Source organism: Micrasema longulum, unplaced genomic scaffold, assembly GCF_059751315.1.
Source record: "Micrasema longulum isolate JH-2025_06_02 unplaced genomic scaffold, ASM5975131v1 h1tg000243l, whole genome shotgun sequence".
NCBI lineage: Eukaryota > Metazoa > Arthropoda > Insecta > Trichoptera > Brachycentridae > Micrasema > Micrasema longulum.
Genome location: NW_028277448.1, coordinates 1,589 through 15,508, shown reverse-complemented (window position 1 = coordinate 15,508; position 13,920 = coordinate 1,589). Strand labels below are relative to the sequence as shown.

Genomic DNA, 13,920 nt, shown 5'->3' with positions numbered 1-13,920 from the left:
AAAACACATCTTTATTTCTTCACAACTTATTTACAATGGCGTGTGGATTATTGTTCAAAATAATATCTCGCAATGAACAATTACTCTTTTAAGTAACGAAATTACTTATTTTTTGCACTACAACAGACCTTGAGGCCCAATTACAGTGGTAAATTACAGCACAATACTCCCACGCTTGAGAAAAATTACATTAATTTTTTTGTGTTTCACCGGGAATGGAACCCGGAACCTTTCGTGTGTGAGCCAAATGTCTACACTAACCACGGAAGCGTAATCGTATGTTCAATTTTTTTTTTATAGTACCTACTCAAGGTGATTTTATAAAGATCTCTTTATTTAGATCAATGTTTTTCAACATTCTTGAACATGCGACCCTTTTGCGAGTAAAAAAAAATAGCGACCCTCCAGGACCTTAATTTTAATATATCACTCGTATGTCCGCGATTTCAATCATAACGTTTTTTGGAGGCCGTATTATATAGGTAGCCGTATTATTATAAATCGAGAAATCAAGTGCAACGTAGGAGCGAGCGCAGCGGAATCTACAATTGCATAAGATTGACGTCTTTTTGATGAATAGAAAAGAAAAATATCCAAAGCTGGCAAGAGAAGCTTTGAAATTATTAGCGTCATTCGTCACATCCTATTTATGTAAATTAACATTAGTTATTTGAGTTTCAAAATTAGAACCATGATTTGACAAATAAACAGGGGTGCTGTTCTGAACTACTCTCGTAGCACGAGAAAACAGTTTTTCTCGTGTATTTTGTATGCAAATACGGCCGCGAGAGCGTTTGGAATACCAGCCCTGGCAACTTTTCACTAAAATTACTGTTTTTTTTTTTGTAGTGTAGGCCCTAAAGCCCTTGTTTTTTATTTTCACCTTGCTTGCGACCTCAACCCCCCTGGGGGTCGCGACTCACAGGTTGAAAAAAAATTGATTGATGGAACCATCTCACATACCTTTTAACCTTTTAGCTCTTTTACTCCACAAAAATCAATGGATGAAAAATTAAAAAAATGTGCATATTTAAATATGTTAAAAATGGCGAATGATACAGTATTTAATGATACATCTTAGTGGGGACACATTCATTTTTGTGTTTTATAATGAATAAATAAATATATTATTATCAAAATCATTTTTCACTTTGTGCAATGAGATTTTATACTTATATGTTTACTTATAAATCTGTATAAACCACATTAATTTTGAGTAACACTTCGATAAATAAATAAACCAGCCTACGAGGAATACATAATAACAAAATCTTGCATTTTTTTCAACATTAAAATATTAAATGAATAAATAATAACAATAAATTACAGGTCATGAATCTGGTAAATGTATTTACAGTGCCGTCAAATGTTTAATAATCCTATGTTAATGTGTTAGTGCTTGTCGGTAAACCAAATAAACATAACATTTTTGCTTGTGTAAGCACCCACATTTGCACGACTTATATGAAAGCTTTTTGTTACGCACACATAATCAAAGTTTATTGAAGATTAGATAAATGATGGAGAAAAAAAGTATTATTTCTCCCATTTTTAAAAGTTTAATTATGGTTTTTAGTTGTTTTACATTTAAATAATAATATTATTGGATCAATAAGATAAACGCCATTGGCATGCAGAAGGAAAGATAAATCAACAAGGATTGGTTTAGTAAAATAACTCAATATTTATTATATATCTACTTACTACTCTTAAAAAAACAATTTTTCAACATCAAGTGTGATGGTCAGCGCATTTGACTACCATTCAAGAGGCCTGGGGTTCGATTCCCGACATTGATGACATAAAATATTTATTTTAAAAGGTGTTTCAACACATAAATATTTCATAGTCCCTAGACTGGTACTTGAAGCGTAAGACTGATCATATCACCTCCATGTAACAAAAATGATCAAGATACACTGCAATTGGTGTACCAACGCAGTGCTCTATGCACCATTAGGTGCGCAAAGGGAATGATGATGAATTAAAACGCAGCGTGAAAAGGCAAAGAACTCCTCCGAAAATGGAAACATAAAAGTAATTCAATCAAAAGATGGCCGAATGACGAAGGAGTGAAAGAGAGATGGATGGAATACTTTATGGAAGTATACGAAAGTACTGAAAGTGTCCCTGAGCAACAGCTTAGTTGTGCAGGGGAATATAAGAGTGATTATAGTTCATGTGAGATAATAAGGTAGAAATAAAGAGTGCGCTGAAAAGTATGAAAAATGGAAAAGCCGTTGGGTATGATAAGGTCGCTGTGGAATATCTGAGGAGTGGTGGCCAAATCGTGGGCACATGACTGCACAGACTTTTCAATCTCTGCCTAAAGAAAGGACATACGCCTTTGGATTGGAGGAGGGCAGTTGTCATGCCTTTATATAAGGGAAAGGGATCTCGTGTGGAATGTGGGAACTATAGGGCAATCAGTCTTCTGAGTTCTGTCGGTAAACTGTATGGGAAAATTATAATCGAGAAAGTAAGAAAGGTGACGAAAGATAAGGTGTGGGACGTGCAAGGAGCCTTTATGAGTCAAATTTTTGCGCTGTGAATGCTAACGGAGAAGTTTTTGGCAAAAAGTCAGAAACTATTCTGTGCATTTGTCGATTTGCAAAAAGCATATGATAAAGTAGATAGAATGAAATTGTGGAGCGTGTTGGAAAATTATGGAGTAAACGATAAACATACATGCAGTGTCATCTCTCTATGAGGAAAGTTCAGCGTGTGTAAGAGTTAATGGGGGATTTACATCTTGGTTTGCGATTTCAAAAGGCGTGAAACAGGGATGTGTAATGTCACCATGGTTGTTTAATCTATACATGAACAACTGTATGAAAGAGATAGAATGTATGGGTATTGGAGCAAAAATTGATAATTTTTCAGTAAGCTGCTTGTCGTATGCTGATACTGCAGTTCTGTTAGCAAGCAGCAAGAATGATTTGCAACAAATAGTCTCTAGAATGTATGATGTATGCCTGGAGAGCGAATTGGCAATGAACGAAAGTAAGTCAAAAGTGATGGTATTTGAAAGGGATAGTGAGGTTACTGACTGCATAATAAATGTAAACAACGAATGTCTCAAACAAGTAGAAGAATTTGTGTATCTGAGAAGCATGTTGAAAAGAGTGAATGCGGGCAACAAAATGAACGGAGCACTAAGCACAGTAATTGCTAATAAGAATATGTCAATCGAAGCTAAACTGGCAGTGCACAACGGAGTTTTAGTCCCAATACCTATGTATGGAAGTGAAACATGGAACTGGTAGAGGAAGGATGAAAGCTGAGTGAACGCGGTTGAAATACGATCTCTTAGACGAATGTGTGGGAAATCAATGTATGACAGGGTTACGAATGATGAAATCAGGCGAGAGTGTAAATATGAGTTGAGTATAATTGATAAGATTAAGAAAGGGTCTCTGAGATGGTTTGATCACATAGAACGAATGGACAACGAAAGAATGGTAAAACAAGTATATATGGCGAAAATTAACGGTAACGTGAGACGAGGACGACCAAGGAAGACGTGGCATGATCAGATAAACCAAAATCTTAAGTCTGGTCATGTCAAAAGCAGACAGAACCGAAGGGCATGTATGACAAGATGCATGAATGTGGAAGAAGCTAGGAATGTATGCCAGGATAAACGTGTGGCCGTCCATTCTATCTGCCTACCCCTACGGAGAAATGGTGTGATGGTAGTAGAAGTTAGGTAGTAGTAAAAAAATTAAAAAGTAGTAGTTAAAACGCATTTCCATCAACAAATAGATATAGATTACACAAACATCACTCTGTCAGATTTAAAATTTACACTAAAAATGCATTATGTAACTTAGTAGACATTATAATAATAAATATGTACATCTCCCTTCCCCTCCTTATCCTCTCTTCAAGCATTCTTGTCCTACTCCCACCCAATTTACAATAACTTACTGTTCTTAAAAAAATATACAAATTTCTTTGACCATTGAAAAATATTTACGAGTACATGAAAATAACATTTTTAAATGTATAAACTTATATGTATTTATTTAATATATTTTCTTTACTAACTTTGTGGAAATCTGTTATTAGTTCTGAGTTTATACACTATATCTGTTTGTTTACTATAAATATGTATGTAGAACTGTTGATTTCCCAAATAAAATAAAATAAAATGACAGTAGAGAAACTAAATATATTAAAAATAAAGGATTATTACCAGAATTTATTACTTTTTGTAAGTATAAAATAAAACAATATTTCTTCATATAACACATTTATTTTATAAACTAAATAAATACAAATTTCTATTAACAGGGTGATTACAAATGGACTGCCAAGTTGTTAACATTTGTAAGATCTTCCAATTAGTTAAGTGCATGCATCGAAGGTTATCATATAACAGATGGCAGAAATGCATACTTCGTTAGATTAGTGATCTTAGAAGCCCGCTGTTTTACTTCTGTAAATTTATATGGGAGAGTTCTTGAAGCCCCTATCGCAGTAATCAGAGGGCTTGGATCTATCGGATACAACGGGAAATTCTCTTCTATTTGGTAAAGTTGTAGATCTAGACATGGAAACTTTCATTCCTCCAGCTTTTGTCCAGTCCTGAGGATAAAATAAGCATTGAGAGCAAGCAAAGATTTTTTAAAAATTGAAAAATTGCACAAAACATTTTTAAATTATAATAAATAATTATTAAATACACAAATAGAGTTATGTTGCTGTGCTTTTATTTTTAGATTTTAAAAGTTTTGTGGGAGCAATTTTTTAATTGCTGAAGTTTTTTTCTTTTTCTTTCTTTATTCGGGCCTTTTACCAAAACATGACAACATCCGACAACATCTGCCGAAAAGAAGTTACTTGCATTTACAAATTATAATAAGCATATAAACAACAAAAACAAAAAGTATAATGAATAACAAAATGTACACAAACCACCGATCAATTAATATACGCTTTAAAAGTAGCGAAACGAAAACACATCTATAGTTAAGGAGTTTGTTTATTTATACCAGGGCCGCATTCAACGAGCATGCAAATACTACCAACAATTGGAGGATACCCATTTTTGGTTTATAGTTTGTATTTTAATGTTTAAAATCAACATTAGTTTTAGATAAATCCCAAACAAATTCTTTTCTTAAATTCCTTATAATTTCGACCCATTTATTTATTTTCACTGGGTTTTGAGGAACACAAAAATAATATTAACTCACATTATTCTATTTTTAAAATGTATTTCTATCAGTGCACCCCTCTAAGTCAAGAGATCCAAGTCCAAAATTAGTTTTTTTTCTTTCAGAATATTTTTGTACATTTATTTTAGAGCATCCATAGCCTTTTCTTCAAATGTATTAATATTCTATTTGCAAAAAAAAATGAACGTTTTTAAATTGCTAAATTTCAAATTTGGTCAAGTCCCTTACTGTTCTGCTTCAATATGGAAACTTCAGAAACTAAAAATCACATTTACTCAATTTTAACAATGACCATTTTTGAAGATTACCTCCTGAAGTAAGGCGTAGGCGTAGTTTTGAGGTTTACAAAAAAAAAATGAATATGAATTTTTTTAAGGTTTGTTAATCACTCATAAACAAATATTTACCAATATAAAGTTACATAAATCTTTTTACAATCTTTATCCAAGAGGTTTTTACACGCTTTCATGACACAAGCAGGCATTTTGGTTTCGATTCAGAGTGGTTTCGATTTCAGGTCACCCCTGGCTGGTGGTCGAAGAACAACTAAATACGCATTTATTGTGGATAACTTATATAGCGCCATTTTCGTAATAAAATACCTCAAGGGCGCTTTACATTATGATTCTATTGTTAAGTTAATTTAATTGAAGCTTTTAAATTTGTAATTTAATTAAAATAATTTATTTTGTTGTCACGTGCTACGGATTTATTCAAATGATTTAGAGAACAAGTGGGTTTTAAGTTTTTTCCGAAACATCACTTCACTTTCACAGCCTCGCACCTCTGCTGGGAGAGCATTCCATGCCATAGGGCCTGCGACCGCAAATGCGCGCTCACCAAATTTAGTGCGCTGTTTGCGTAGAGGTATAATAACTTTTCCTCTCGCCGTAGACGTAGCTGATCTAAGCGTGAGACGCCTGTCAGCTAGTTCATCTGGAATGCATAGTTCCCTTAGATATTCCGGAGCCGAGTTGTGCAGTGACTTATACATAAGCCAACAGAGTTTGTATTCGACCCTCTGTGGAAAACGTAGCCAGTGTAGTTCCCGAAGTAGTGGAGTGATATGACTGAACTTAGAGATTCCGAAAATAAGTCTCGCTGCGGCATTCAATACAGATTGTAGGCGAGTCATTTTGTTCATTGGTAGACCAGCATAGATACCATTACAATAATCGACTCTAGACACTACAAACGCATTTATTAATTGACGGGCGGCATCAACCGGCAAATTTTTGCGTATGCATTTAATTTGTCTCAGCTGGTAGAAGCATGAACTTATCGTTCTACTTATTTGAGCGTCAAGAGATAGGTCAGAATTGAGTAAAACTCCCAGTAGTTTAACGGTGGGTAAAACGGCACTCCCTACATTGGGTAGAGCCGTATCCTGGATCAAATTCTGTCGTCTGGCTGAAGCCACCCACAGTTGTTCAGTTTTTGATGGGTTTAATGTTAGTCTGTTTTCAGCCATCCAGTTTCCTATTTTCTTGATGCATCCATCAATTAAATTGACAAGCACACTTCTCTCGCCTGGTTTGCAATAAAAATAAATCTGCGTATCATCTGCATAGCAGTGCGACCACAATCCACATTCTTTGATAATGTTCTCTATATCTTTAGTGTAAAGGAGATAGAGAAGTGGTCCGAGTACTGACCCTTGAGGCACTCCTGTAGACACTCGAAAGTTGGTTGAGCTTTTACCCTGGAACACGACTGCATATTCTCTTTTATTAAGATATGAACTGAACCACATATGTGCCTGATCACGGATACCATAAGTTTTCTCCAGACGTTCAAGCAAAATATTATGGTCTACAGTATCAAATGCAGCGCTCATGTCCAGAAGAGCCATCAACACCAGATTACCAGAGTCCACCGACGTTATAATGTCAGACAGTACTCTTATCACTCCCGTCTCCGTGGAATGAAAACGTCGGTATGCCGATTGCCTTACCGAAAATAAAGAATTCCGCTCGATATAGTTAACGAGCCTGTGAGAAACTATTTTTTCTAGTATTTTTGATACGATGGGAAGATTTGAAATAGGGCGAAAACTGGAAAGATCTTCCACATCTAGTTGAGAACTTTTTAAAAGTGGAGTTACATTTGCTTTTTTTATGGCTCTCGGAACAATGCTGCGCTCCATGGATGTATTAAATAAATCTGTTAAAAATGGAGCTAATACGTTAATGCATTTTTTCAAAAGCCATGTTGGCATCGGATCTAATATACATTGTTTGTTGGGTAATGCCGCAACAATCCTTTTAACCTCATTTATAGACGTTGGTTCAAATTGACTGAATTTTTGAAGGGCATTATCTAAAATTACAGGTTTTTTCGCTGAACTACACGCCAGTCTGATTTTTTCGACTTTATTTGTAAAAAAGTCGGCAAAATCAGTGGCAGTAGCGCTTGTGTTAGATGTCTCTGCTATACAGTCACCACGAACAGATTGAAGGCTTCGCCAGAGTTGTTTTGGAGACTTTTTCTGTTCATTGATTTTTGTACACCAGAAACTAGATTTTATTTCTTTTATAAATGTCCTATAAGAGGCTTGCATATCTAACCATATTGATCGGTCCGAAGTTGACAGTGTGTTTCTGTATTTGCGTTCTAGACGTCTTAGCTCTTTCTTTTTGAGTCGACAATTTTCGTCAAACCATGCATCAGATTTCCTTTTTCGAATAGTTTTCGTAGTAAATGGTGCATGTTTGTCTATCAGGTTAGATAGTACCTCATTGTACAACCCAACCAATTGATCGACGTCGTTTGAGCGACGGTCAATGTCCGGACCAATCAACGATGTCAGAAGTTCGGATTTAAAATGTTCTAAATTTAATTTTCTCCATGGCCTTGATGCGAGTGTTTTGTAAGTTGTAAGCATTAGGCATCAGTTAAGTGTCATCATTTTTGAGGGATCAGGGCGCATGTATGTATTAATTGGTCAATGGCATAAACATAAAAATAATGTGAATATACAAGAATAACATGAAATTAATGATATTAATTGTTGCAGTTTAGCATAAAAAAAATAATTTGGATAGTTTATTTTATTAGTGATTTTTTTTACGGATTTTTAAGCTTTGACATACTTGAGGTAATTTAATATACCTACATATCGTTAAAGGAAATTCAAAATGGTGTAAAGACATAAGTTGAGAGAATAATAATACAGCAGATTAACGTTTCGAAGTATTTTTTTAAATAGATAAACCATCAATATTATTAAGCACACGTAATATTGATAAATATGTAAATAAAATAAATTTTAAAAACTCGATACTGGCTAGAACACACCAGTAGTAAGATGAAATAGATTCAAATACTCGTATATATTTTTTATAAATAATTTCAACTGCATTGAATGCCATTGTCAGATAAATAATATTACACAATATTTCAAATTTAAATTACATACTTTACCTAATTAAATTGTACAAAAGCAAGTACTTACATTGCAATTATATTTGAAGTAGTATGCGATAGAGTATATAGCAACCCCAAAAAGTATAGTTTTACCAGCCATGTAACGGATGTGGGCTGCCTTTGATTCACCCTAGAAATATATATTTTTTTTTTAATTATCAGACATTATGTACATTTATACTGTTTATTATAAGAGCCCTCTGGGTGCTTAATAAGTAAACTTCAAAACACAGTTGTCATATTAACGACACTTTAATAACTACTGTCCCACAAATCAGAGATCTCGGGGTAACTTTTGATGAAAAGCTAACCTTTACGCACCATAGAATGACAATCGCTAATAAAGCTATGCAGATGCTGGGTTTCATTATCCGGAATACGTCAAATTTTAGTAGCATCGTTTCTATAAAATCTCTGTATTGTGCTCTGGTCCGATCACAACTGGAATATGCATCGTCAGTCTGCGGCCCTTTGTACAACTGCAACTCTTTTAACTTGGAAAGAGTTCAGCGGAAGTTTTGACGCTACATACAGTTTAAAAACGGTAAAACCATAAATGGAATTTGCTACCTAACTTTGATGTCTGAGTTGAGGTTACCATTGCTCTCTACCAGAAGGACAATTGCTGACCTCACTCTAATGCACAAAGTGATATGCACCATAATAGATTGCCCAAAATTACTGTCCTTGATAAACTTTTGTGTACCCACAAGGACCACCAGACTCCAACACATGTCCCAGTGTGAGTACAATAGGTTAAACTTCACCCACTATTTTCCCCTGGCACGCATCCACAGAACAGCTAATAATTATACTGAGCTGTTGGATTTGCTCCACACCACTCCTGCTGCTATTAAATTAGGTATCCTATCCATCGAATGGCCATCCCCTCAATTCTCCCCTTTTTAATATGTTTCTCTATTCATCTTCACTTTATTTTCTTTTTCTTTTTAGAATGAATTACATGGTAAGTGTAATAGTTATGATTTTATTTTTGTTATTTTCTATAATACTTTATGTACTTTTACCTGTATATTGTAAGAGCCCTCTGGGCGTTTATTAAATAAATAAATAAGAAGGGCATAAACTTCAATTGTTCCAAAATATTGCTGTCATATGAAAAAAGATTGCGACTTCTTTTTTATTTTTACATGGAGGCAGTACTTTAACAAGTAAATGCATATAAAGATCTTCCAAATATTGAATAGTTTTCTTCGCTACTAAAATTATTTTATCTTTTCTGACCTTTATTATATGATTGTTATAGGCACCACCCCCTTAGTAATAATATTTAGAATATAAAAAATATACCAGTGACTATCCGTCTATAGAAGCAATGTAGGCATTCCTTGCCTAAAATCACTGAGTTAAACCATCAAACTATTTATAATATCGCGCTATTTGTTCTTCAACATGAGTTAGTTTCATGTTCACATTTTGGTCAGCTAATCAGCAAACGCTGCAAGCAAACCTTGCATTTCTTTAAATGTTCAAGAAGTGCGTACACACAGACGCACGCATACAGCAAAGGATAAGACACACATTCATACCCTCCCCTCTTTGGTGATTTTTGTTCCTTTCGAAGCAAATTTCGAGACACCTAAGCGCACTGGTATGAGTAAACAAAACAAATATTCTTTACCTTTCGTTCTACATAGACGATATGATTCTTTTTTTATGTACCTACGCTAATGCCTTACACAGTAAATCACAACAGGAGCAGTTGAAATTTTTAATAATGTCATCTTTGCAAAAATAACCCTTTTTATAATTTTGTGTTGTTTATTTTGTAAAACCTTTTTTTATAAATGTGTATTTAAAATACGCACTTGATAACTTATTAATTATTTCAAATATCTATTTGACAAAAAAAACATCATTAAATGGTAAAAAAAAAAAAAGATTCATTAATACTTAAATAACAATAATTAGATTAAAGTTAGTAATTCTCTGTGTCCGGGCGAATTAAGAATACAGTTATGTCTGTAAAATACAGCCAGAATCTTGGACCAGTGTTTTCGACTCGATGGCTGCTCTTAGGTAAAAATCCTGAATAAGGATATCAAGTAGAGATAAGTCTACCTCATAGTGTAGTGGTTGGCGTGTTCGTCTACCGTGCTTGAGGTACCAAGTTTGATTTTTTAGAAGGTTGACATGTAATATTAAATAAAAAGGTGAGTCTATACTGCAATACTGGACTGGCATCTGAAGTGTAAGGCTGCGTTGGCTGCAGTGTACACGAGTATGTCGCTGCTCATTCTGCCCACATGGTCCCTCCAGTATCCTATTCTGGATCTGCTCCATTGTACGATATCTTCCATTTCACACGTATCTCTAATTACAGTATTACAGATTCGGTCTCGGAACGTGTTTCCAGTAATGGACCTTAACACCTTCATTTCAGCAGTTCCGAGTAGCCCTTTGGTACGAACAGTGTCATACGTCATGACGGGTCTCACACATGTCTTGTATATTCTGACCTTACTATCAGTACGCATATCCTTATTTCTCCATAGTACATTCCTCAGACACCCCGACACAGTTAATGCACTGTTGACCTGTTATCGGACCTGTTTCACTGGCTTGTTGTCAATAGTCAGCTTGCTTACACCTTATAGGTTGTCTGATTATTGTGAGAGACTTTTTGTTTTGCTGACTGAAATTGACATGTTTAGCCTTTGTGATACTAGGTGGAATATATACAGCATTCTTTGTAGGTCATCCTCAGATTCGGCTATTATGGCTGCATCATCTGCATAGCACATCATATCAATAGTTTTATTTGGTAACCCAGCCTGAGCCAGTCACCTCTTCTATAATTTCATCCATTATAAGATTAAACAAAAAGGGCTCAGACTATCTCCCTGCCTAATACCATTACTAGCTGGAATTTCCTTGAAAAATTCATTATAAACTTTAATATTTGTTTTGCAGTTGGTATAGAGATCTTAAAAAGTCTTTACTATTGTATTGGATATTCCCTTCTCTAGCAGTTTTCTTATAATATCTTTTAGCAACACCCCGTCGAACGCCTTAGTCAAGTCTACAAAACATATGTATGCAACTTTATTATTTTCTATTGCTTTTTCCTTTATCTGTCTTAGAATGAAAATTGCGCCTGTAGAGGATCAATTTTGTCGAAAACCCTGTCGTTCCTCTTTATTGGTAATCTTTGGCTCAAGCCACGTTGTAAGTATACTTGTAAATAATTAAAGGGTTGTACACAATAAAGAAATTCCTCTATAATTTTCAGAATTTTTCTTCGGCCCTTTTTTAAATACAGGCATAGTTATACTCACTCTCCATTCATCTGGTACAACACCTGCTGCTAATATTTTGTTAAATTACTTATAATTAGTTTTCTGTAACACAGATCTTAGAATCTCTTAAAAGGTGAAGGAGAAAAATATTAACTCAAATTGTTAGAAATCTTATTCCAATCAAATATTTTTAAACCCTGTTGTTCTCACATTTTTAATTCAATACAGGGAAACCTCTATCTATCGTTTATAAAGGGACCTATTGAAATAAACTATGAATGTGGAAATAAGAGGTCTATACAGAAGGAGATACAATTGGGTAAAGATACTGCCCTCCTGATCCCGATTAGAAAGTTAAAATTCTAAAAAGGATATAAGTTTCAGGTGTAAATAAATACATTTAAATAAAAATTAGTAAGAAACAATATAAAATTGGACTTTATTGCATTGGAAATAATCTTTCGACATTTATTTTTTGGCTGTTTTATTTCCGTAAGTCAACAGTATATTTTCGGCTTGGCAAATGACATTTTTTTCAGCAAAATTTATTGAATGTTGTATAGTAGAAAGTTTTTAATCTTTCGAAGATTGAGCATGCTTCTGAAAATGAAGGTACAGATGGCAAATCCTCTTCGGCGCCGACAGCAGAAGAAAACTGTTATTCTCTCTCTATCTCTAATGTTTCGGGCATTGTTACTAGTGACGTCAAAAATTTAGAGAATATATAAAAATATGTAAATCACGCAGCGTAATTCAAACTATTAATGCAGTAAAATGGTGGATAAAGAAACGATTGATGCGATCTATTTTTGTGTTTGTATGAAAATAATTCAGAGTTAGAAGAAATAAATGACCCACACGGGGAAACGATTATTCGAGGAATGATATATGTATGGAGGTTTTGATGTATATGAACTTTTACCGGATAATATCATATTTTATCTTATTGATGAAGAAATACATTAGGTATGAAAATGTTTTATTGAAACGCCACGTAAAACATGAGCCAATCTAAAGTTGTAAAATAATTTTATTGCGGGAACACTGTTGATGCAAGTATTGAACATAGAAATAAAAACATATATTCATCACTTTTTATACTACCCAATCGGACAGTACACAAAAAGTATTGAAGAAATCGCACGACTTATAAAAATTCATTCTGTTTTGCTAATTGTATACAAACGATGAAAACCAATTATGTAATATTAAAAAAAATATATATTATTACCACAACTGGGGCCAAGGCGTAGAAAACCTTGTCTAACGGCCAACGGTAAAATCTACGGATGGGATTGATTCGGCCTCTCCAATATTCTGGAACAAACACTGGCTCTTGTGGAGTCAGTTCTTGGTCCTTTAAGTATTGCTTTCTCCAGGCTCGCTCTTCATCTGTCATGCCCATCAAACGCTCTCGTTCATTGACCAACCTGGTCCCAAGCATCATAGGCTTAACGCCACCAGTATGAGATTGTGTCATGTCGAAGAATATACTTCTAACCCACCGAATAAAAACAAAATATTTCACTAAATAATTGCAATAACGAATCCACAGATCAACCGAATCCCACGACCTTAACCAAAGCCAATCGAAATGTCCGAAACACGTCCGAAATATCGCAGTGGCATATTTGTAGTCTGTGAGTGGCATATAGGATTTTGTCTATGACTAACAAAAGGTGGCGGATGTGTTTGTCATTTGTCGTATATTTTTCGCATTTATAAAAGTGATTTGTAGATAATAACGTATTAATTTAGTGTAATCCGTGTCAAAATAATTTTATTTAGTGTTGTGAATAATTAATATAAGTATTAATTAGTTTATTTAATTTGTATGTTAGTTTATCCATAACCTTCCACTCAGGTAACAATACAATCAGATATATTATTTTTACCTTGCATATTTTATTGTATTTTTTTTTCTTCTTAAGTTCTATTTGGTCTTAGAAAGATGAACGAAATAGAAAAACCTCCAGATCCTCCAGATGGGTCAAGTTCTGACTCGTCTGGTGGCACAATGGAATCTGTTCCGGACGCCACTGAATTCGTAA

General features: G+C 34.4%; 1 protein-coding gene across 1 annotated transcript; it reads right to left on the bottom strand.

The window, feature by feature from the left end:
• Positions 1 to 4,238: 4,238 nt before the first annotated feature.
• Positions 4,239 to 13,456, bottom strand: ND-B17 (NADH dehydrogenase (ubiquinone) B17 subunit). Its single transcript, XM_088223589.1, has 3 exons — positions 13,101 to 13,456; positions 8,638 to 8,739; positions 4,239 to 4,590 (listed from the first exon to the last, which is right to left on the bottom strand). Exons 1-3 carry the CDS (start codon positions 13,347 to 13,349, stop codon positions 4,450 to 4,452), a joined length of 492 nt encoding a protein of 163 aa, XP_088079715.1. The 5' UTR covers positions 13,350 to 13,456; the 3' UTR covers positions 4,239 to 4,449.
• Positions 13,457 to 13,920: the final 464 nt, after the last annotated feature.

Bases quoted from the DNA above. Each gene is read 5' to 3' on its own strand.
- ND-B17 (XM_088223589.1), bottom strand. From the start codon at position 13,349: ATGACACAATCTCATACTGGTGGCGTTAAGCCTATGATGCTTGGGACC. The intron at 8,740-13,100 runs GTAATAATATAT...ATATATTTCTAG, and splicing joins ACGCCTTGGCCCCAGTTGTG to GGTGAATCAAAGGCAGCCCA. The intron at 4,591-8,637 runs GTAAGTACTTGC...TTTTATCCTCAG, and splicing joins ACTTCAAATATAATTGCAAT to GACTGGACAAAAGCTGGAGG.